The sequence below is a fragment of the Xyrauchen texanus genome, chromosome 31, assembly GCF_025860055.1.
Source record: "Xyrauchen texanus isolate HMW12.3.18 chromosome 31, RBS_HiC_50CHRs, whole genome shotgun sequence".
NCBI classification, from domain to species: domain Eukaryota; kingdom Metazoa; phylum Chordata; class Actinopteri; order Cypriniformes; family Catostomidae; genus Xyrauchen; species Xyrauchen texanus.
Window position 1 is genome coordinate 27652896 of NC_068306.1, and position 22807 is coordinate 27675702.

General features: G+C 41.2%; 2 protein-coding genes across 4 annotated transcripts in view; one reads left to right on the top strand and one right to left on the bottom strand.

Moving 5' to 3' along the window:
• Positions 1–4915: 4915 nt before the first annotated feature.
• On the bottom strand, positions 4916–22083 carry rbm41 (RNA binding motif protein 41). Of its 3 annotated transcripts, none has more exons than XM_052100798.1 (7): positions 22068–22083; positions 11203–11316; positions 10563–10764; positions 9238–9442; positions 7401–7903; positions 6960–7107; positions 4917–5206 (listed from the first exon to the last, which is right to left on the bottom strand). In XM_052100798.1, the coding sequence occupies exons 1-7, from the start codon at positions 22073–22075 to the stop codon at positions 5019–5021; spliced, it is 1368 nt and encodes a 455-aa protein (XP_051956758.1). In that variant the 5' UTR covers positions 22076–22083; the 3' UTR covers positions 4917–5018. The 3 variants fall into 3 exon arrangements, with proteins under 3 accessions (XP_051956757.1, XP_051956758.1, XP_051956756.1); XM_052100796.1 differs by lacking the exon at positions 22068–22083 and adding an exon at positions 13201–13295; XM_052100797.1 differs by lacking the exon at positions 22068–22083 and having other exon boundaries at positions 4916–5206; positions 11203–11418.
• klf8 (Kruppel-like factor 8) overlaps positions 12440–22807 on the top strand; it is a 50019-nt gene continuing 39651 nt past the window's right edge. Inside the window, exon 1 of the mRNA XM_052100799.1 lies at positions 12440–13092. Coding sequence (XP_051956759.1) covers positions 12808–13092 — 285 coding nt within the window. The 5' untranslated portion in view covers positions 12440–12807. The remainder of the gene's footprint in view (positions 13093–22807) is intronic.

The window sequence follows — 22807 nt, forward strand, 5'->3', positions numbered from 1 at the left end:
ATTTTTAATAAATTTGCAAAGATTTCAAACAAACTTCTTTACGTTGTCATTATGGGGTATTGTTTGTAAAAAAAAAAAAAAATTGGAAAATAATGAATTTAATAAATTTTGGAATAAGGCTGAAACATAAGAAAATGTGGAAAAAGTGAAGCGCTGTGAATACTTTCCAGATGCACTGTATATGTATATATATATATATATATATATATATATATATATATATACCTTTGACTACCGGCCTATGTAATATATTGAAATGTAATCTGGGACGCTTACCATTCCAAATGAAGGACTTCGCTATGCTATCAAATTGCTTGAAATAAGAGAGGGGGACATCTATATGAAGAGACTGTAGCAGGTACTTACATTTTGGAATACAGTTCATTTTAATAACATTAATCTTCAAAATCATCGATAAATGTAATAGAGCCCACCTGCCCACAGTGCTCGAACACCTTTTTGTTAAGGGGTCAAAATCAACTAAATCAGACAAATTTACTGAGAATAAAATGCCCAAATCCTTAATGCCCTGTTTGGGCCACTGGAAGGCACCTGGCTGAAAAGCTGTTACAGGGCAGTACGCTGTCAGAGCCAAAGCTTCAGATTTAGACCAATTAACACTGTATCCTGAGAACTTAGAAAAGGAATTAATAATTCTATGGAGGCAAGGCATAGATCTAGTAGGGTCGGAGACGCATAATGAAATATCATCAGCTTAAAGCAAAAGCTTATGCGCCACACCTCCCACCGGCACCCCTGGCAATCTTCCTTTCTTATCATGGCTGCTAATGGTTCCAGGGCAAGAAAGAAGAATAATGCGGAAAGAGGACAACCCTGACAGGTGCGTCTATTCAGAATAAAATAATCTGAAATGAATCCATTTGTTCTATAAAGTACCTTAATCCATCTAATAAAAGTATTCCCGAACCTGTATATTTCCAAAATCTTAAAAAGACAATCCCATTCGACCATACCAAATGCCTTTTCGGTATCAAGTGAGATGCAGTGACTGGAGTTTGATCATTCGCCACTGACCACATGATATTGATGAAACGCCTTATGTTATCAGAAGAGCTATGGCCCCTAATAAACCCCACCTGATCTGTATGTATAAGAGATGTCATAACTTACTCGGTTAGCCAGAATTTTTGACAATATTTTAACGTCTTGCTGGATCAGGGAAATTGGATGGTAACTCTTACCCTACCCTACCCTACCCTATATATATATATAATATTATACTTAATTGTTTCAAGTTTTAAAAAGAGGCCAAATATTTGAGCCAAACTGAAATAGAAGGGGGTTGTGATGAGGTCCAAGATAACAGTATTCTGTACCTAGCAAGAAGAGATGTAAAAGCCACAACGTCAGCCTGTCTACGCCTTAAAGGCTGAGACCAAGATGAAACACCAAAGACTGCAATCAAAGGGCAAACTACTAACTTGACCCCTAGGACATCAGAAACTATTGTAAAGAAAGAATTCGAAAAGTTTTGCAATTTGGGACAAAGTACAAACATATGGCTAAGGAAAATCCTGATTGTATGTACGGTCTGAAACGCAATTGTCCTCATGTTCCGTCGCCAATTCCGAGTAAACTTTCCTTCTCCTTTGAATGAATGCAATGTGAAGGTTGTACAAAGTGACATTTATTTTTTAACAATGCTATCAAAGTGAGTATCAGGCACAACAGCGCTGCTATAACACAGGCCGCCATCTTGAATGTTTTAGTTGGATAGATCACACGACTAAAAATGTGTCATCGTTTTCCACAGCATCCGTTTTCACAGTCCACACTACAACGCAAAAACGCATTTTCAAATTTATCCACTTTGGAGTGCGTTTTCAAAAAGCTCAGTTTTTGCAGACAAAAACGCTGTCACAGTGAGGCCAAAACGGAGAGAAAAAGATGCGTTTTCAAACGAAAACGTATTAGTGGGGATTAGGCCTAAAGGTGTCAAATTTGATGCCTTTAAGGCAGAATAAGAAAGGGTAACATTAACAACAAGGTACTTGAATTTAGAACACTCCATGTGGAAAGGTATGTCATTCTGTTTTAGTTTTTGGCCTAATTGATTTATGGGTAAACATTCACTCTGCTTTAAGTTTAGTTTATACCTGGAACAATTCCCCAAATCATCTAATGGACATATTGTCTCAGGGATAGATACAATTGAATCGGTAATGAAGAGTAATAAGTCATCAGCGTTGCCTCAGCAATTTTAATATTCCCTTCCAACTCCACAAGTTCTCCTGCTTTGGATTATTTGATGAATGAGGTATACTGTATGATCCGACCCCTAAGAACCGCCTTAAGTGCCTCCAAAGCCACGCTCACAGAGGATACTGGACACAGTTGGTCTCCAGATAAACACTGATTTCGGCCTTTAACATTTGTTGGAATTCAGGGTTTTGCAAAAGGGATACATTAAAGAGTCAGCTATATGATTTATTTTTCTCAGAATGTGGCAACACCTCTAAACTCAAGATGTTTCTAACTGAGCAATCAAAAACATGTGAAATGAAGGACAAACTCCAGCCTCTAGTGGAACCAGCACACACACACCAAAAAAAACTAAAACATACAGTTTCCTCGGGCAGTCAAACAAATGTTCAGTGAGCCAGCATATTCGGCTGATATATGAGTGTAACAAATGCCCTAATCACTCTAATGATTTGCAAGAAATATTCCACAAAACAAACTCCATCCAATAGGAGGCATAAGCACAAAGAAAGTGCAGATTCATCCAAAAACTGTCCCGAAGGAGTGTTATTCCACAAAACAATCTCCAGCCGCTAAGTGGAACCAACACAAAAAGAAACAAAAAAGGCGATCAGTTTCCTCAGACAGTCAAGTCGAGAGCATCACACAATGACTTACTCATTCCATTGACTTAATAAAGGACATCGCTTGCTGTGGGCATGTAAATATTTTGCGGCCATCCTCAGTATCTATTCTCAGTTTGGCAGGGAACATTAGTGCAAAAGCGACCTTCCGTTGATGTAAGAGTTTCTTGCGTATATCTTAAAGCAAGATCCTCCAAGTCAGCAACAACCTTCGTCAGCATTGCCAACATGCTCAACAGTTGATGCTGAATCTCTTTCATCTCACTGGCCAAATTGAGAACCAGGCTTTCAGCCTGCTGTTCAGGGGCTTCAGCTTGAGCACATAAGTGTCTTCTAATGTCTCCAGAGCCCGAGGATTTTGAATTCTTTGACATATTGTCTTCATAGTACAGTTATGGAACAGGGTATATCAAAACTCACCAGTTTATGACACAAAAAGTATTACAATTAGCAAAGTGCATAGAGCTGGCCGTTCACACGTCCGAACCTCACATGGTGATAAGATATTTTATGTATATTATGTGTATTTTAGAGAAATGTTTAGAGAGAATGTGAGAGAAAATATTCAATGTTTTGAAAAGGAGAAATGTGCAAAGAAAGAGATATAAACACATTTTTAAAATCTGATGACTGAAATGAACAATTTGATGCTCTTTTAATGAAAGACATGCACACCGCCTTTTGTATGGGTCATTTGTTTCAGTGAGAAACCAAACATTGTCCTAATAGTCAGCTTTTATGAGCTATCCAAATGGGAACCATGTGTTCCAAATGTAAATCTCTGTTCAAGTCTATATATGTGAAAGCCTAAATAGAGGTTTAACTCTGATGTTAGCATTTAAACAAATGATTAACAGTACTCTTCAACCACTCCAACTGAAACTCTGCTGCATTGATTTTACCTTGATTTTAATGTGTAACTAGGTGGGAAAGATACTGTTGTAAACACCATATTGAAATGTAATTGGTTCTGTTGTTGAGACCTGTACTTGTCAAGTTCATTGACTGCAAACACAACCTTAGTAGAGAAGCAGCCACAAATCTAGTGCCCCATCTCTCAAATATAGGCTAATCCTGGAATCTCCTCTTAAATAGCAAAATATTTTTAGCTGGTTTCAAAATCTCACTAAAGCAACAGGTTAATGTTCAGTTCCTGCAAAATACTACTGTTTAGCCTATGTCTGACATCAAGCTGAATGAATAAAGTTATTTGATGTTTTTCCAGAAATAATTTATGAACATGTAAACATTTCTTACCTGCCATGGAACTGTTTTCCCCCCACATAATTTTTTAATAAAAAAAAAAAAAGTTATTTTGGGCTTTGAAAATTGAATTTAGCTGTTTTGAACGTTTGCATATTTTGTGACAATATGAAAGTGTGCAACGTCTGCTTTATTTGTACTTTTGTGTGTCTTCGATTTCAAAGCGAGATAGGCTTGATTGTTCTTATAATTCAATTTAAGCCATGTACATTTACATTTATGCATTTGGCAGACACTTTTATCCAAAGCGACTTATAGTGCACTTATTACAGGGAAAATCCCCCTGATAAGTGCCCTGCTCAAGCACACAATGGTGGTGGCTGTGGGGATCGAACCAGTGACCTTCTGATTACTGGTTATGTGCTTTAGCCCACTACGCCACCACCACTCCACATGTAACGTTGCAGTTCTTAATAAAGTTGTAGGCAAACTGTTTTATTTACTTGCAAAACAAATTTGGGTTTTGCTTTAAATTTCAAGGATATAGCTAGGCCAAGCTCCAAACTGCTAGCAAAGACAAACAGGGCCTTACCATGTGTGGACTTGTCAACCCTTTTTGAAGCTGACCCAGCCCCTTCTAGAGATATCCCGCCCCCTTTAGGAGATTCCACCCCCATTTGGAGATCTGCAGCTATACCTACCTGTAAATTTTGAATGCTGTTCTCAGAGAGCTGGTATAAAAAAAAAATGGGAAATGGGCGACACCTGCTGGTCAACAGAAGAGTAACAAATGCATCTTAGTACAGATATAAACAGTTGAACAGAACAGAGATTCACAATGTGAATTTTATATTTACATATAAATAGAATGTACACCATTTACAAAGACAAAAAAGAAAACTGATTGTTTTTGTTTAATAAACAGCATATACAGCATTTACAAAAGTCAACAAATAAAAGTTAATTTATTTAGGCAGGTTTTTCATTGTAGGATTGTCCATCCTGTTGGGTTGAAGTGGTGTTGGGATCTACAGAGGATCGGTCAGTCTTTGCATTGTTGTCTTCATTTCTCTCTCTGCCAAATTCAATGATTAGAGGCTTTTCAAGCAGCCTGTATCCATTTAACAGGTCCAGAGCTGTTTGGGCACTTTCTACATCTGTGAAACACAAAAGACAGTTAATCCTCATATTACCTAAAATACTGTGTACACATATCCAGATGTGTTATTTCAAGTTCTGCAAATGAATGTTAAAGAGTATGTTTAGTAGACCGAGTTTAAGCATACAGAGTAAATGTCTAATAGGTCATTTAGAACTGGCCATTTTAAATTATATTACAGTTACAGTATCTCACAAAAGTGAGTACACCCCTCACATTTTTGTAAATATTTGATTATACCTTTTCATGTGACAACTCTGAAGAAATTACACTTTGCTACAATGTAAATTAGTGAGTGTATATCTTGTATAACAGCGTAAATTTGCTGTCCCCTCAAAATAACTCAATACACAGCCATTAATGTCTAAACCTCTGGCAACAAAAGTGAGTAAACCCCTAAGTGAAAATGTCCAAATTGGGCACAAAGTGTAAATATTTTGTGTGGCCACCATTATTTTCCAGCATTGCTTTAACCCTCTTGGGCATGGAGTTCACCAGAGCTTCACAGGTTGCCACTGGAGTCCTCTTCCACTCCTCCATGATGACATCACGGAGCTGGTGGATGTTAGAGACCTTGTGCTCCTCCATTTTCCATTTGAGGATGCCCCACAAATGCTCAATAGGGTTTAGGTCTGGAGACATGCTTGGCCAGTCCATCACCTTCACCCTCAGCTCCTTTAGCAAGGCAGTGGTCGTCTTGGAGGTGTGTTTGGGGTCGTTATCGTGTTGGAATACTGCCCTGCAGCCCAGTCTCCGAAGGGAGGGGATCATGCTCTGCTTCAGTATGTCACAGTACATGTTGGCATTCATGGTTCCCTCAATGAACTGTAGCTCCCCTGTGCCGGCAGCACTCATGCAGCCCCAGACCATGACAGTCCCACACCATGCTTGACTGTAGGCAAGACACACTTGTCTTTGTACTCCTCACCTGGTTTATCTTGGTCTCATCAGACCACAGGACATGATTCCAGTAATCCATGTCCTTAGTCTTCAGCAAACTGTTTGCGGGCTTACTTGTGCATCATCTTTAGAAGAGGCTTCCTTCTGGGACGACAGCCATGCAGACCAATTTGATGCAGTGTGCGGCGTATGGTCTCACTGACTGGCTTACCCCCCACTCCTTCAACTTATGCAGCAATGTTGGCAACACTCATACATCTATTTCCCAAAGACAACCTCTGGATATGTTAAAAAACCTCTGTTAAACCGCTGTATAGTTTTGGCCACTGTGCTGTAGCTCAGTGTCAGGGTCTTGGCAATCTTCTTACAGCCTAAGCCATCTTTATGTAGAGCAACAATTCTTTTTTTCAGATCCTCAGAGAGTTCTTTGCCATGAGGTGCCATGTTGAACTTCCAGTGACCAGTTTGAGGGAGTGTGAGAGCAATGACACCAAATTTAACACACCTGCTCCCCATTCACACCTGAGACCTTGTAACACTAACGAGTCAAATGACACCGGGGAGGGAAAATGGCTAATTGGGCCCAATTTGGACATTTTCACTTAGGGGTGTATTCACTTTTGTTGCCAGCGGTTTAGACATTAATGGCTGTGTATTGAGTTATTTTGAGGGGACAGCAAATTGACACTGTTACACAAGCTGTACACTCACTACTTTACATTGTAGCAAAGTGTCATTTCTTCAGTGTTGTCACATGAAAAGATATAATCAAATATTTACAAAAATGTGAGGGGTGTACTCACTTTTGTGAGATACTGTATGTCAATATTTGTTTACAGTCTTTTTCTTACCAAAGAATGTAATAAAAGCTTGTCCTTTGAGTCGACCCGTCAGTAGTCGGTACAGAATGGGTTGTGTGTCATCTTTCTGAAACCTAGTGAAGAGAGAAACCAGCTGAGCCAATGAAGCCCGTGGACTCACGTTCTTTACACAGAGCACCTACACAAATAAAAGAGAGAGAAGTTCTTTAAAGTTTTCAACAGTCCTTCGATATGTCCCACCCCAACTTCCTGTTTCAATACAAAGTATGACAACAAAGGAATGAAAATTGAGCATGTAAAGAGATCTTATGGAGTCTGATAAAAACAAAATGAAATATGACCTGATGTATCCTTGACTTCAAGGGCTGCTAAAACTGTTACTCCACTTTTTTTGCAGGGTAAAGATATTTCTCTTTCAGAAACATTTCAAAAGCAGTTAATCAATAAGCAGTTACTATCAGCAGTGCTTACGTTGCTTGGGTTCCCTCTCTGGTAGTTCTTAAAACGTGGAATATTCCGTATAGCCTCTTCTGTGTCCCGATTATTCTTGATCTCTTCATCTGAAATATCCTTTATCTTTCCGCTGACTGTAACTGGCCCATCATGACCTTGCACTAAAGAAGAATTCAGTGTACGAATGGATTGGCTGACTGTCATTTTCCTTGGCACAACACTTTTCTCTTGGGACTGTGGAGGGTTGATAGTGTCCGACATATGGCCTGATTCCAAGCACTTGTGTTCCTCTTTACATTGACTGGAGACGCCGACTCCGTCACTTTGGTCAGTATCAGAGCATGATGATTTAGGATGGACATTGGTGACAATTGTTTCTTTAATGCAAGATTTTGGTTGTGGTTGCAGAAAACTCTCTGAGATATTCAAGTTTTGGTTTTGATCCTTCAGAAAATCTCTACAGAAAGTGTCCATTGCATTTGCAGGTGTTGCCCCCTGCTTGCTGACCTGTGACTCATCACCTGAGGATAGAAAAAAAGGTTTTAACGGACAAAAGTGGCAACAGGAACATTAATTGAGTATAGAACTAATCAGTTTGTTATGGTGCCTTGCAGAAAAACATAGAAAAAGGTAATTCTGACTTCATATCTCACGATTGTGACTATTTCTCGCAATTGATAATTAATATCTCAGAACTGCTACTTTATGTCTTGCATTTCCATTTTTTTTCTTCTCACAATTGCAACCTTATATCTCAACTTGCAGTAGTGACTTATATCACTCAATTGCAATTTTACTTCTCACAACTTTATATAGCACATTTGCGATTTTATTTCTTGCAATTGTGACTTTATATCTCAACTCACAATTGTGACTTTACTTCTTGGAATCACAAGTATATATCTAGCATTTGCAATTTAATTTAACATAACTCAACATGCAATTGTGCCTTTATATCTCAGAACAGCGACTTCATATCTGGAATTTTTATTTCACGCAACTGCAACTTTATTTCTCAACTTGGAATTGCGACTATATCTCAGAATCCCAACTTTATATCTCGCAATTGCGACTATATCTCAGAATCCCAACTTTATATCTCGTAATTGCGACTGTATCTCAGAATCCCAACTTTATATCTCGCAATTGCGACTGTATCTCAGAATCCCAACTTAATATCTCGCAATTGCGACTTTTCTATCTCAACTCGCAAACATGACTTCATGTAAACTCACAATTACAAGAAAGTATGTCACAATTGTTAGAAAAAGTTAGAATTACAGAATAATATATATATATATATATATATATATATATATATATATCTTAATTTTTTCAATTCCAGCTTCCATAGTGTGTAGTCTTAAAACCTGGATGAGAATCAGCATTTTTGTGCCTTGGGAATTTCCAGTGGGTTTTTACAATTGTGTTTGTTGATTTACATCATTCTGTTTTACAACATAAATTACACAGTGTTGAAATTTGAGGCTGCTATGTTTTTTTTTAAAGTTTAAAATGTTAAAAAGATGCCAAATAAAGACAAAACTCCCACAAGGATGTGAAAATAATTGCTTTATGTAGCAACTTTTTGCAACTTAACTTTTCTAAAAACACAGCGGCTGCAAAATTCCTGTTTATGTGATAAATGTTGGTAATTTATGTTGTAAAACAAGTAATACATATGACAGTCTCTTGAAGTAGTATTAAATTCAGACCTTATTTTACTTATGAAGCGAAAAAGCTTTACAAACAACCCACTGAAAATTCCTGAGGGAATCCATGGTGAAAAAGCCTTCTGGGTTTGCCTACAAATTGACATCATGACTGAACAACATTATGTAGATATACTCTAAACCTTGATGGTAAAGGGCGGTGAGGAAGCTGCTGCGGTCACTGCCATGAAAAAGAGCCTTCTCGATTTCCATCTCCCTGCGAGAGAGAGGCCGACTGCTCGAGAAACGCTGAGGTCGGGAAAGCAGCTCCGCATGTGCCGCAAGTTTAAACTGGATGGCTTGCAGACGCTCATTCCTCGCATCGGGTGCCACACAAACCCCGCTATCCTAAGAAAATGGTTAAATGGACACATTACATGAGTTGACCTACAAATGACACTACATATCCTCCATTTCCAATTCTTATCAACAGCATGTTAAAGGAATAGTTCAACCAAAAATTACTTGGTGTTAGTTCACCCAAAAATGAAAATTCTCTCATCATTTACTCACCCTCATGCCATCCCAGATGTGTATTACTTTCATTCATCTGATGAACACAAAATAAGATTTTAAGTAGAATATTTGAGCTCTGTAGGTCCATACAATGCAAGTGAATGGGTGCCAGAATTCCACATAAAGGGAGCATAAAAGTAATCCAAACGTTTCAAATCCAAAGTGTTTAAATTTATATCTTCAGAAGAGATATGAAAAATGTGGGTGAGAAACAGATCAATATTTATGTCTTTTTTTGTCATAAATTCTCCTTGCCCAGTAGGGGGCAATATGCAAAATAAACACAAATCACCAAAAACAGAGGAAGGAGAAAGTGAAAGTGAAGGAAAAAGGACTTAAATATTAATCTGTTTCTCATCCACACCTATCATATCGATTCAGAAGACATTGATTTAATCACCAGTCTCATCTGTCTCTGGAGTACTTTTGGATTTTGGCACCCATTCACTTGCATTGTATGTACCTACAGAGCTGAAATATTCTTCTAAAATCTTAATTTGTGTTCAGCAGATGAAAGAAAGTCATACACATCTGGGATGGCATAAGGGTGAGTAAATGATGAGAGAATTTTCATTTTTGGGTGAACTAACACCAAGTACCACGGTTTGCTCTCAGTTAAAATCAATCGCCTAACAACATATTCTGCAAAAGCATATTATTATATGACTCTATGAAATACTTGATTCTAATAGGTCAATTGTGTCATTCAGCAATGAAACATTTCTTAATAATGACTGTTGTCCTTGGCAACACTGAATCTCTACAGAACTTATGCTTTCTACATACAGTATCTCTGCTCATGTTAATAAAATAATCTAAATTCAAATCAATATTTAATGTTGATTTACTTTTGGGCTGATACAAGTCCTGATCCCCCCTGTGAGGTTTATTTTTGAAATAATGACCGGCTGACTGTACATTATCCCTAACCCAACATTCATGTAATTCTGACCTTCCATGAAGGCTCTGGTAGGTCCCTGCATCTCCACAGCTCTATTTCAGAATCTGTGAGGCCCAATTCTCTCAGAGTGGCCAGTTCCTGGTCTCCATCCTGTAAGACCTGGAACTGGGACAGACTCCTCACACCAGCTGCCAGCTCCCCAAATGGCTTGTACACTGCTGCTGGAGCAAAGCATTTCTTCTTAGCAACACACCTATAAGAAAGAAACCCTTTCAAACAACTTCCACAGCAATAATTAATTTTGCATATATATATATATATATATACACAAATTTAATCCAATGTAACATTTCCTGCAGATGCAGTCATATTAGATAAACTTGGTGTTAATTGCCTGGTTCAAAAGCACAAAGGCTGTAGTTTACGAGGAGCCCAATCTGGCGTTTTAGCCTACAACCTTTCATTTACAAACCCAGATCTTTTAACCAGCCATGTCACACTCAATAATCATTAAGAGGGCAACATTTCTTGATCTACATGCAGTACAATGCCATGAGACTTTTAAAATGGAATCTATAAAATAACCAACACAGGTCACTGCTGCTACTGTTACATATTCCCTGTAAAAATCTATGGGCAAAATAAAAATAATAATTATGTATAAAGCCATGCTTAGACAACAGAAACTAACCGCTCAATGTCTACATCTGTGTCTAGTTGCTGTAATAGTAGATTGTGTAGTTGTCTCTGGCCCTCTGTCTCCTGTTCTTCAGGAATGGGTGCATCGTCGCAGGTACGAGTGACCCTGAAAAGTGCAATAAACATTTCCATCAATTGTGTAAGGTGAATCTTATAAAGCCTATCAAGAATGGCAATGTCATACGTCATCACCAAAATGTTAACTTAATCCCACAATGTGTATGGATGTCTTGTAATTCTAATTATTTATATTATATATATATATATATATATATATATATATATATATATATATATATATATTATTTTTATTTTTATAAATACTTAATGTAGTGATTCCTTAATGTGATTGTAGTTTCAGAATTTATTAAAAAAATAAAAAATCTGAAATAAACACACGAGAGATTAATTCAACAAGCACTAACAGGACACTGTAGAGTGGTGTGGTAGTAATATTAAATTTAAATAAATGTAAATACACTATTATATAACACCATATGTAATAATAAACACCAACAAATACAGAGCATAACTTAAGCTTGCATTCAACATACATTCTGATTCTGAGTGTTTTTATATTCCATTCGTAGGAATTTCAAGAATTAAATTCTTAAAGGGGTATTTCCCCCAAAAAATTTAAATTCTCTCATCATATACTCACCCTCAAGACATTTCAGATGTGTATGACTTACTTTCTTCTGCAGAACACAAACGAAGATTTGTAGAAGCATTTTTCAGCTCTGTAGGTCCATACAATGCAAATTAATGGTGGGCAGAACTTTGAAACTCCTTAAGTGCATAAAGGAATCATAAAAGTAATCCATACAACTCCATTGGTTTAATCCATGTTTTCAGAATCTATATGATATGATTTTTACTATACATCTCCAATTTTACTTTCTAATTTTTCTCCTTTTCTTTTTGGCAGTTGGCATTCTTCCTGCATACTGCCACTGAGTGGTCGGGACTGGCCAAAGGTGGAGATTTATAGTAAAAAAAAGAATTTAAATATTGATTTGTTTCACAACTACACCTATCATATCACCTCATAAGACAATGATTAAACCACTGGAGTTTTATGGATTACTTTTATGCTGCCATTATGTGCTTTTTGAAGATTCAGAGTTCTGGTCACCATTCACTTGCATTGTGTGGACATTAAGAGCAGAGATTTTCTTCTAAAAATCTTCATTTGTGTTCTGAAGAAGAAAGTAAGTCAAAGATATCTAAGATTACCTGAGGGTGAGTAAATTAGTAGAACATTTTCATTTTTGGGCGAACTCTCTTTAAAGGGTTGCCAATAAAATTACTGGTGATATTTTCTGGGAGCAATAGCATGAAAAACAAGATTTCCCTTGCTTTTTTAAAACATATCAGGTAGACTTAGACAAACCCTAACGTTCATAATGCAAAAAAATCTCTCCCCAGCCATTTATAGAAAATAAAGCAACAGAAACTGGTCGTGGTATTGACGTCACAGCCATGAGCTCATTAAAATAAGATCGCCCACGTCTATGGCTCGCCCAGTCACAGTGAAACTATATGGAAGAAATACAATATAGCTAAACACCAGAAGAAGAAAACACTATTATTTTAGATGTGGGGGAAAACCATCAAGCGCTGTGCCATTCCTGGCTGTAGGATTGAACCTGCGTCTCTGCACAAACTTCCAAAGGATCCCAACATGAGAAACGAGTGGCTGAAGTTTCTCTACACCGAGGTCCCTGATCGTTACTGTCCGACATTAACAGTTTGTTCGGCACATTTCACAACGGACTGTTTTGTGAATCTGCCACAATTTAACGCAGGCTTTGCAAGTAAACTCTTATTGAAGGAGGGGAGAGTGCCGACTATATTTGACCCGACAGCAAACTCACGACCTGTAAGTAAGCTTTGTTATTACTTTCAAAAAATCACAACAGAGGCGATTTACAAAGAAAACGAACGAATCAAACAACAGAAAAGCATAAAAGGGGTCTTTGTCACTTACCGCTTCATGTTTCCGATTGTACCCAAAATATCCGGTTTCAACAGGAAGGAAGCAGAGGTAGATAGGATGATGGGAAATGTAGTTAAATTAACGAACATGTCTTTTTAATTGGAACATCCAAGAACAATACAGAGAAATGTTTATTCAAATAAATGTACATATGTTTACATAGTTTTAATTGTGCAAACCATAAAATAGCAAAAAGGAAAAATTAAACGGGTGCCAGAATTAAAAACAAAGGTGGATACTTAATGATATTACAGGCTGTAAAATCATTTTATATTTATACCAAACTCTACAATATTGTTTTAAGTCATTTATAAAGTTAAATAAATAAATCATTGGAACCAAAAGAAATTATCTAAAAGAAAAGCAGACTCTGTAGTGTCCCCCAAACATTAAGTGACTTAGATCAGTGTTTCCCAACCATTTTTCTGCCACAGCACACTTTTTACGACTAAACAATTCTCTTAGGTAGGCTACTCTGTGTGAGGTCACAGGGGGCTAATTCTTTACAATTGTGCAGAATTAGCAGTATTTTGGTGAGGCTTGCTTCTGTTTCACAAATTTGTTGAATTTTATTAACTGATTAGTTCAGTGACCCCTTCTGGAAATGTCACTAGGTGGCGACAAATGAGCATCTTGTGTGCTATGAGTGAGTCATTCATGTCAGTCGTACATGACCGAAATATACCAAGAGACTTTAGTGTTTAACCGTTAAAAGTGGGATGACAGAGGCAGGCTAAATACATACAAATTGTGCCGTTTTGATTGAATGTGCTGAGTAGGATGCGTTTCATACAAGATCTGGCAACTGGACAACCTTGGAATAATATAGTGATGTGATTATTCATATAATTAGGTTTGGGCCATACAAATTACGGGAGTTTCTCGGGAGAAATAACAAAACAGGAGATGGGTGTGAAATACGGGAGCATAGCAAATGAGCCTTATATAGTGCCTTTTTTTAACCTTAGAGGTTACCAAAGCGCTTTATACTGTTCCATTCACCCATTCACACACACATTCACACTCATACACCAATGCAGGAAAGACGGGACTGATGAAACTTGGATAACACAATCTGCAACTTTTTCAGCAAATAATTCAAAAAGAATAAAAAGGATGAATAGGGAGGTCTGTTAAAAACGATTGGAAATAAAAAAAATTAGAAGTAGGATTAGTTTAGTGAGGCAGGCCATTTGAAAACTTGTTTTTCTACTATAACAAAGCACTGCATTTTGAGTTGATTAGGGTAGAGTGGGGGAAAACGCCCCCCTTAAGGAAAAGGTGACATTACTGTGAAACAAAAAATAAATGTGACTAGAATTGCAATCCCAGATTTGAGTGACTGTGGCAGGAGTTATTTACTAAATAATAAAATTGCTCAGCCTTCATGATTAATTAGTATTTTGACTGAAAATATTTTTGTTCAAAAGGGGCGTTTTGCCCCAGCGGTGGGGTAAAACGCCCCCCAAGGTGGGGTAAAATGCCCCCTTTCATAACAGCCAGTTTGCTTCATAGATCAGCAGCAAGACTATTGTTTTTAATCTCTAAAAGTAAAAGGCAAGTAATGTATCAACATCTATATATATTAATGTTTATTTCAGGAATATTTTTTACATTTGATATTACATATAACATATAACTAAGACATACAAACAAATATGTTGTAATTAATAAATCAAGGTCTTTGGGGGACTCCAAATTGATGGGCTGCAGCCTTCAAAGCAGTTCCCTCTTCAATAGCTCTGAGGGTATTTTGTAGAGCTTGCTCTGTTTAAGCACCACGGTTACTTTGTCTCTTATATGTCCGCATCTATAAGGAGAGAAAAAAATATATATGAAGTTCAAATTTCTATAATAGGCCTACATGGGGTTGATAATTGATGTATTTGTTCACCACTATAATCAAAACAAACAGAAAAACCTAAATAAATATTAAACTTATAAATTAGTATATTTATGTAGTGAAATATATTCAATAAATGCATTAAAAGCCACTGTTTTATCCTTGTGTCACCTAACCACCTTCCATCAGCTGACTGTGCTAGCAAGCTAACTAGCTTATGCTCACTTGAGGTAATTTTTTCATGTTTTGTTCAAATATTTTGATTTTACCACCTAGTTATCCTGCATTAAGTGTAAAACGTATCGGTTACCTAACGTAACCTCGGTTCTCTCTAGATGAGGGAACGAGTATTGCGTAAGCTAGCTTACGCTACGGGAAAGATTCATCTTTTCTGAGATATTGAAGCCAAAAAAATTATCCTTAATTTCTGTATCCATTGTCAACGCAGTGCGGCAGCAGCAGACCTTGAGCGGGCTATCTAGCGAGCTCATAGGTTGCTCTGCGGCAACTGCTGCAGCCTATAGACGAGCTTGGGCGAACTCGCATCCAATGAGAGGCGTCCGCGCGCTCACTGCAACAAAGCCCGCCAAAATGGGCGTGACTAGAGTGCATATAAGCGTAGTTCGTAGGCTGGAACCCTGGTTTTCATTGACTGAAGCGAAAAGTCGCCGTGGGCGTGAGCACGGCCGGCTACGCAATACTCGTTCCCTCATCTAGAGAGAACCGAGGTTACGTTAGGTAACCGATACGTTCTCTTACGAGAGGTTCTCTCGTATTGCGTAAGCTAGCTTACGCTACGGGAACCCATTGTCAACGCCGTGCGCGCCAAGCATCCACTGTATGAGCCCCAGGGAATTAAGGGGGACCCGTGGGAGCCCTTATGAGTGGGGAAATAATATTTGGCCGGCAAGAATGCGGGTCATTGATTGTGTAATACATAAGCACATAGTGGGAAGGGAACGACAGAGCGGCGGTGCCGGTCTGTGTGGAATGTGTCCCATCAGTGCAGCTCACCAGGGAGCTGTAGCGTATTAAACCGCTAGTAGTTTTGCCTGCAGAGCGGGCACTTCCATATTGTAAAATCTGACAAAGGTGGAGGGGAAGTCCATCCCGCTGCCACACATATGTCGTGAATGGAAATCCCGCTGGACCATGCCCACGAGGATGCCATGCCTCTAGTGGAGTGAGCCCTAATGCCCAACGGGCATGGCAGGTCTTTTGACGCGTATGTAGCAGCAATAGCGTCCACTATCCATCTAGATAGTGTCTGTTTCAAGGCGGCGAGACCTTTGGTGCGCCCTCCGAACGAAACGAAAAGCTGCTCAGAGCGTCTGAAAGCGGCGGAGTGCGCAGTATACAATCTCAGTGCTCTGACCGGGCAAAGGAGATTGGCGTCGCGTTCGCTAATGGGTGCTGGCAGCGCCGATAGGGAAATGACCTGTGCTCTGAAAGGAGTACCGATCACCTTGGGAACATAGCCGTGTCTAGGCTTTACAATGACCTTGGAGTCACTTGGTCCAAACTCAAGACACGCAGCGCTGACAGACAGCGCGTGAAGGTCTCCCACACGTTTGACTGATGACAGGGCAGTCAGAAAAACGGTTTTGAGTGAAAGGTATTTCAAATCCACGGATTGAAGTGGTTCGAAAGGGGGGGCTTTCATAGTTTCGAGAACTATAGAAAGATCCCAGATAGGAACCGATGGGGGCGCGGGGGTTCATCCTTCTAGCTCCCCTGAGGAAGCGGATGACCAGCTCGTTTTACCCCATGACTGGCCGTGCAGGGGTTCAGCGAACGCCACAACGGCCGCCACATACACTTTGAGCGTGGATGGGGATCTGCCCTTATCCAGCAGCTCTTGTAGAAATACGAGCAGCGACGACACCCCACATGTCCGCGGGTCCAGGTCTCGGTCGGTGCACCATTTTGAGAACACACAGACCATTTTGACGCATAGAGTCTTCTCGTGGAAGGGGCTCTAGCGTGTATGATGGTGTTTATTACTCCTTCTGGCAGAGCGACGGGTAGTCGTTGATCACCCACGCATGCAGCGCCCAGCGCTCTGGGTGGGGATGCCAAATTGTACCGCGAGCTTGAGAGAGGAAATCTGCTCTCACTGGGATGGGCCACGGCGCTGTCAGTGACAGCTGCGTAAGCTCCGGGAACCATGTCTGATTCTCCCAACGCGGGGCTATGAGGAGCACCGAGTGACGCGTTTCCCTGATCCTCTGCATTACCTGTGGCAATAGCGAGACGGGAGGGAAGGCGTAAAGCGGGCGTCTGGGCCAGTCCTGGGCCAGCGCGTCCTCGCTTTCGAGAAAAATATTGGGCAGTGAGAGTTCTCTTTGGACGCAAAGAGGTCTATCTCCGCTCTGCCGAATAGGTGCCATAACGTCTGGACTGTTTGAGCGTGCAGGGACCATTCCCCTGGGGGAATATTGTCTCTGGACAGTCTGTCCGGGCCGTCGTTCAGGTGGCCTGGCACGTGCGTCGCCCTCAGCGAGCGCAGGTGACACTGGGACCAACTCAGTATGCGTTTCGTCAGATGGAAGAGGTTCCTGGATCTGACACCGCCCTGACGGTTTAGGTAGGATACCACAGATCTGTTGTCCGAACGGACCAGGACGTGGTGACCCTGAATGACCGGGAGAAAGCGTACGAGCGCGTACTCGACCGCTATCATTTCCAGACAATTTATGTGAAGGAGCTTTTCCTGAACTGACCATAGGCCGAAAACCGGAGAGCCCTCGCAGACCGCGCCCCAACCCGTGTTGGACGCGTCTGTCGAGATGACTTTTCAGCGAGATACAGCTCCCATTGTCACTCCCCGCTGATACCATTCGGCCACTGTCCAGGGCTGCAGAGCTGAAATACAGGTCTGAGTCACCTTGATGGGCTGGCGGCCTGTGGCCCAAGCCCGGCGAGACGCGCGGGTGTTTAGCCAATGCTGAAGCGGGCGCATGTGCAGTAAACCCAGCTGAAGTACTGCTGCGGCTGAGGCCATGTAGCCTAGCACTCTCTGAAATTTCTTCAGATGTGTGAGGCTGTTCATCTGAAACGACGCGGCTAGTCGCTGCACACTGCGCGCGCGCTGTGTAGATAAGCGAGCCGTCATTGCCACTGAGTCTAGTTCTATTCCAAGGAAGGAAATTGCCTGACTGGGCTGTAGTGAGCTCTTGGTCCAATTGACTGCAAGGCCCAAACTGTTCACTGAATCGTGGGCACATTTTCTACACATAAGGCTCTATTTTGGGCCGGCGTGGAAACGGCGTTTGAGTGCAGGCAAGCGGGTAATATCACCGGCTTGTTGGCTGCTGAATCCACCACTGCAGTAGCCTGAGAGAAGGGGACTGACAGGGGGCGTACGGGACTTACATACAGCTGGCCGTGTGACAGAGCGGGCAGAGGAGGGGCAGCGCGACGGGCTCGTGGGCGTTTATTAACTCTAACACTCGAGCGGGTCGTAACCGCTTATGTGAGTGTGCTCTGATAGGGACACGGGATGTGTAATGCTTGTGTGTAGGGGTGAGCACTGGAATGTGGGCACATTTTCTACACATAAGGCATGTTTACTCTTTACAAGATTTCTTTGGGTCGCCGTGAAAACGGCGTTTGAGTGCAGGCAAACGGGTAGTATCACCGGCTTGTTGGCTGCTGAATCCACCACTGCAGTAGCCTGAGAGAAGGGGACTGACAGGGGCGAAGCTTTGACGGTGGTCCGGCCGTGGCGGGACTGAGCCGTCGTTTTCTCAACAACGCTAGGAGGACTTCGGTTGCTCAGGTTTCAGTACAATCTTAGGCCGAGGCCCGCAGGGGGCGGCTGTCTGAGCGCGATCGAGGGCGGCCGCCCTGTCGACACTGAGAAGTCTGGCTTGTTGAGCTGGGCGCTGTGAAGAGGCTCGTGCAGGAGGCTGGTCACGTGGGCGGCCTGCAGAGGAGCTAGCGCGACGAGGCAGAAAGAGATTCATGGCTTGGGCTTCGAGAAACGGTCAACAATGCCACTCACCGCGGAACCGAAGAGACCGGACAGAGACAGCGGCGCGTAGTGCGTTCAGCTTCTCCCAAGTCGGCTAGTCAGATCTGAAACAGCCTCTGTCTGTAAGACGGCCATGGAATGCAGAGCAGATGCGGCTTGGCCGGCGGCGGTATAGGCGCGGCCAACACAGGCGGAAGTAGTTCTGCAGGCCTTAGACGGGAGCACCAGCTTAGACCGCCATCTCGCGGAGGGCGGGCAAAGGTGCGGCGTGGAGTCTGTTGGGAGCCTGTTCAGGGGCGGTGACCACTCGAGCCCGAGGCGGTCGACGGCCTGTGTGAGGAGGCGCGTTAGTTCCCCTTCGACTCCGGCGCGGGTCCTGCTGGATTCCTGGGCCGAGGAGGAGGCGTGTGAGCCTGACCACTCCTTGCTGTCCGAAGCCATGATGGAACAGCCCTTATCATCCGCTTCTTCGTCCGAGATGGCAGCAGAGCAGCCGCTCGGCGGCAACTGCGCGTCCCGAGTGGGCGGGGAGGGTGAAGGCGATGCTCGAGGGAGGGGCTCCGGCGAGGCAATCGCTTCTACCACTGGTTCCGGCAGCCTTTGAGAGCGGCGCTTTTACTGCGCGGCTGAATGGAAGGCGCGCGGCGGCTTCAGTCCTGAGCGCTCGAGTCGAGCCCGCAGGGTCGACATCGGAAGCTCCTCGCAGAGATCGCGATCCGCCTTCAGCGAGGGCGAGCTCTGCATGCCCCAGTCCCAGGCAGAGAGCGCAGATGACGTGGCGGTCTCCGGTGCTGAGAGGGGCGCGGCATGAGGCGCAAGTGGAGCGAGACATCTTTAAAAAGACGCTCAGTACTCTTTTGTGAAGTTCATAAGAACTAGCCTGCTTTAAAAGGATACGTCGCCGGATGGCGTAGCTCGCAGGACGGCTGAAGGTGGCGAAGACGGCCGGCTTCTTCGAGCGCTGTCCACGCTTGCTTGATGCCCCTCGAACGGCGACGCGGCTTCCAGTTCAGAGATGCGAAGAGCTTCGCTGAAGAGATGAAAATCAGGGTTCCAGCCTACGAACTACGCTTATATGCACTCTAGTCACGCCCATTTTGGCGGGCTTTGTTGCAGTGAGCGCGCGGACGCCTCTCATTGGATGCGAGTTCGCCCAAGCTCGTCTACAGGCTGCAGCAGTTGCCGCAGAGCAACCTATGAGCTCGCTAGCTAGCCCGCTCAAGGTCTGCTGCTGCCGCACTGCGTTGACAATGGATACAAAAATTAAGGATAATTTTTTTGGCTTCAATATCTCAGAAAAGATGAATCTTTCCCGTAGCGTAAGCTAGCTTACGCAATACGAGAGAACCTCTCGTAAGAGAACAAAGGATTTGATAGACAGAAATGTGTTATTATAGTAATTATGCTAGAGAGAAACTATGCCCCCTGGCGTTTTACCCCACAAGCTATGACTTTTTATAAAATAGTTTAATTTAAAAAATATAATTATATTCCTTATAAATAACATATGCTCTCAAACTACAGACTTCACTGTTCATCTATCATACATCACTGCGATATCCTGCAGAACAATATTCTCTTAAAAACTTGTTTAATAATATCTGAAAATTATAGCGCTTACCATGTAATCCTCTTCTCTTCAAATACGCCGCTGGTGTCAGCTTCTCCATGGAGATTTGTTTATCCCCGTTGTCAACGTATTTCATAGCAACAGTAAAAATGTATCTTGACTCCCTCTAGTGGTTATTTAGGGGAAAACAGGTGGGGGGCGTTTTCCCCCACTATTGTGTTTGCTGTACACTCGCTAACAAAGATATGAAGGATATAGCCTACAAAGTCCAAAAGTCCATGAGCATATTTATTTATTTTCAGACATGTTTATGTGTCATGGTGTGTTTTTTTAAGTACCTTGGAGTTCCATGACAGTGCCATTAAATATGAACATGATCAGTCATTCAGTACCATGGCATTAGTAACATGGTGTACTGTGAGAATGTGCGAGCGCGAGGCGATCGACTGTGTTCAATGAATGCTACCGGGTCCTTGAATAACATGCGAGTAAGGGCAGCCAGTGGAGTTTCTGGAGCCCTACAAAGACTGATAAATATGCGTATAGGGAGAATGCATTTTTCTGAAAGTGATTAATCTAATGGCTTATTAGTTTCAACAAAACCAAACTAGCTTTGACTGAACCTGACTGCTCCTTCAGTTTATGTCAATATTCCATAAAGAATAATTAGATTTATATCACTGAAATAGACACGACCGCTCTCATTATAATTAATAAATCTGTCTACACTAGTGGTTCGCCATGTCGAAATGCAATCAAGTATTATTCTTTTGAAGAACTTACAACACAATAAATGGAGTGGACTTTTTTATCGTTTTGATAAAATTGCATATTTTGCTTCCTTGAAGGGCACTCCTGCGGGAGGGGATGCCACTCGAAAGCTTGTTCAAAACGAAATGAGGAAATTAATATTTTCTCGGAGGGCCCTTCCACAAGACTGTTAGCGAATGGTACTGTCATACATGCCATGTTTCTTTCAGAGTACTACCCACTTCAAGGGCTCTACTCTGCATTTCCGAGTGAATATAGGGCATAGAGAGGATCACTTGCGATTGGAATCCGCCCCCGATCTGCTTTAGCGTGCGCTCTTAAAGGCAACTCCGCTTAGTTTGCGTTAATATTTCCTCAATATACAAAGAAGTCTCCTATTAACACACTATTACTGATATTGTAAAAATATTACAAGATTTAAAATTGTATATTTAACTATTTTAATTATTACAATTTGTCCCCCTTTTCTGGACGACCACAAGGGCACCTTTAGATTTGTGAACGAAAGTGGCAGGGGCTTGTGCTAAGCACGTTAGTGGGACGGAGTAGTTCTGACTATATTCGACCGGACAGAAAAGCAGCAACCAGTAAGTAATATTTCTTATTCTTTTTACGTGGGAAGTGGATTGTATATTTAAGGTTTAAACTAGCGATAACAAAGTCTTTGATAAGTGTCTTACAATAGATTTGCCTCTTACCACTTCATGTTTCCCATTGAACAACTTCCTTTTTAAACAGGAAGTAAGGGTAGGTTGAAAGGATTATGGGAAATGTAGTTGGAAAATAAAATACTAGATAGGCATCTCGATGCTCCGCAAATAAAACATTTGAGTGATTTATTCAACAAGAACTAAAAGGACACTGTACTCTGATAATGTGACACTATATTTGAATATCTCTGTCAATGCTTTATGCAGTCACAAGAAACAAATGATAAAATTGAATCTACTTTTAAGTTGAACACATTTTGAATGTCAGACTTAATATTTTGTTTTAGGGATTTATTTTTTTAATGCTTTTATTTCTTAAGTAGAAATGGTACAGGAGATGTAGGCTACAGCACAGAGATAGTTTAATACAATGTAAAATAAACAAGTGAATAAAATAATAAAAAGGTAATTCTCAGGAAATTAGGATTTTCCGACTAACATAATCAGTGACTTTTTTTTAAATCTTAACATTATTTGTATTCATGAAAGACAACTTGACTGCTGTTCTTGATTTTATTTTTTAATTTTCTTTCATGACGCAAGAGTTGTAACACCAGTGACACATTCTCTTAAAAATTAGTTTTCTAAGATGGCACTAAAAGCATCACAAAACATACACCACTGATCAGACTAAAATCAATTAATCATATCATTAAATATTTCTTTTCAAATAAAAATCTTTCACATGAACATTAAACAATGTAACCAATGAACCATGTGAAAAATTC

What these genes read in the sequence shown, in the direction of transcription:
- rbm41 (XM_052100797.1), bottom strand. Translation starts at nt 11,399, where the DNA reads ATGACGTATGACATTGCCATTCTTGATAGGCTTTATAAGATTCACCTT. An exon ending in ACAGATGTAGACATTGAGCG is followed by an intron (nt 10,765 to 11,202) that starts GTTAGTTTCTGT and finishes TCTTTCTTATAG; the next exon opens with GTGTGTTGCTAAGAAGAAAT. An exon ending in TACCAGAGCCTTCATGGAAG is followed by an intron (nt 9,443 to 10,562) that starts GTCAGAATTACA and finishes CCATTTTCTTAG; the next exon opens with GATAGCGGGGTTTGTGTGGC.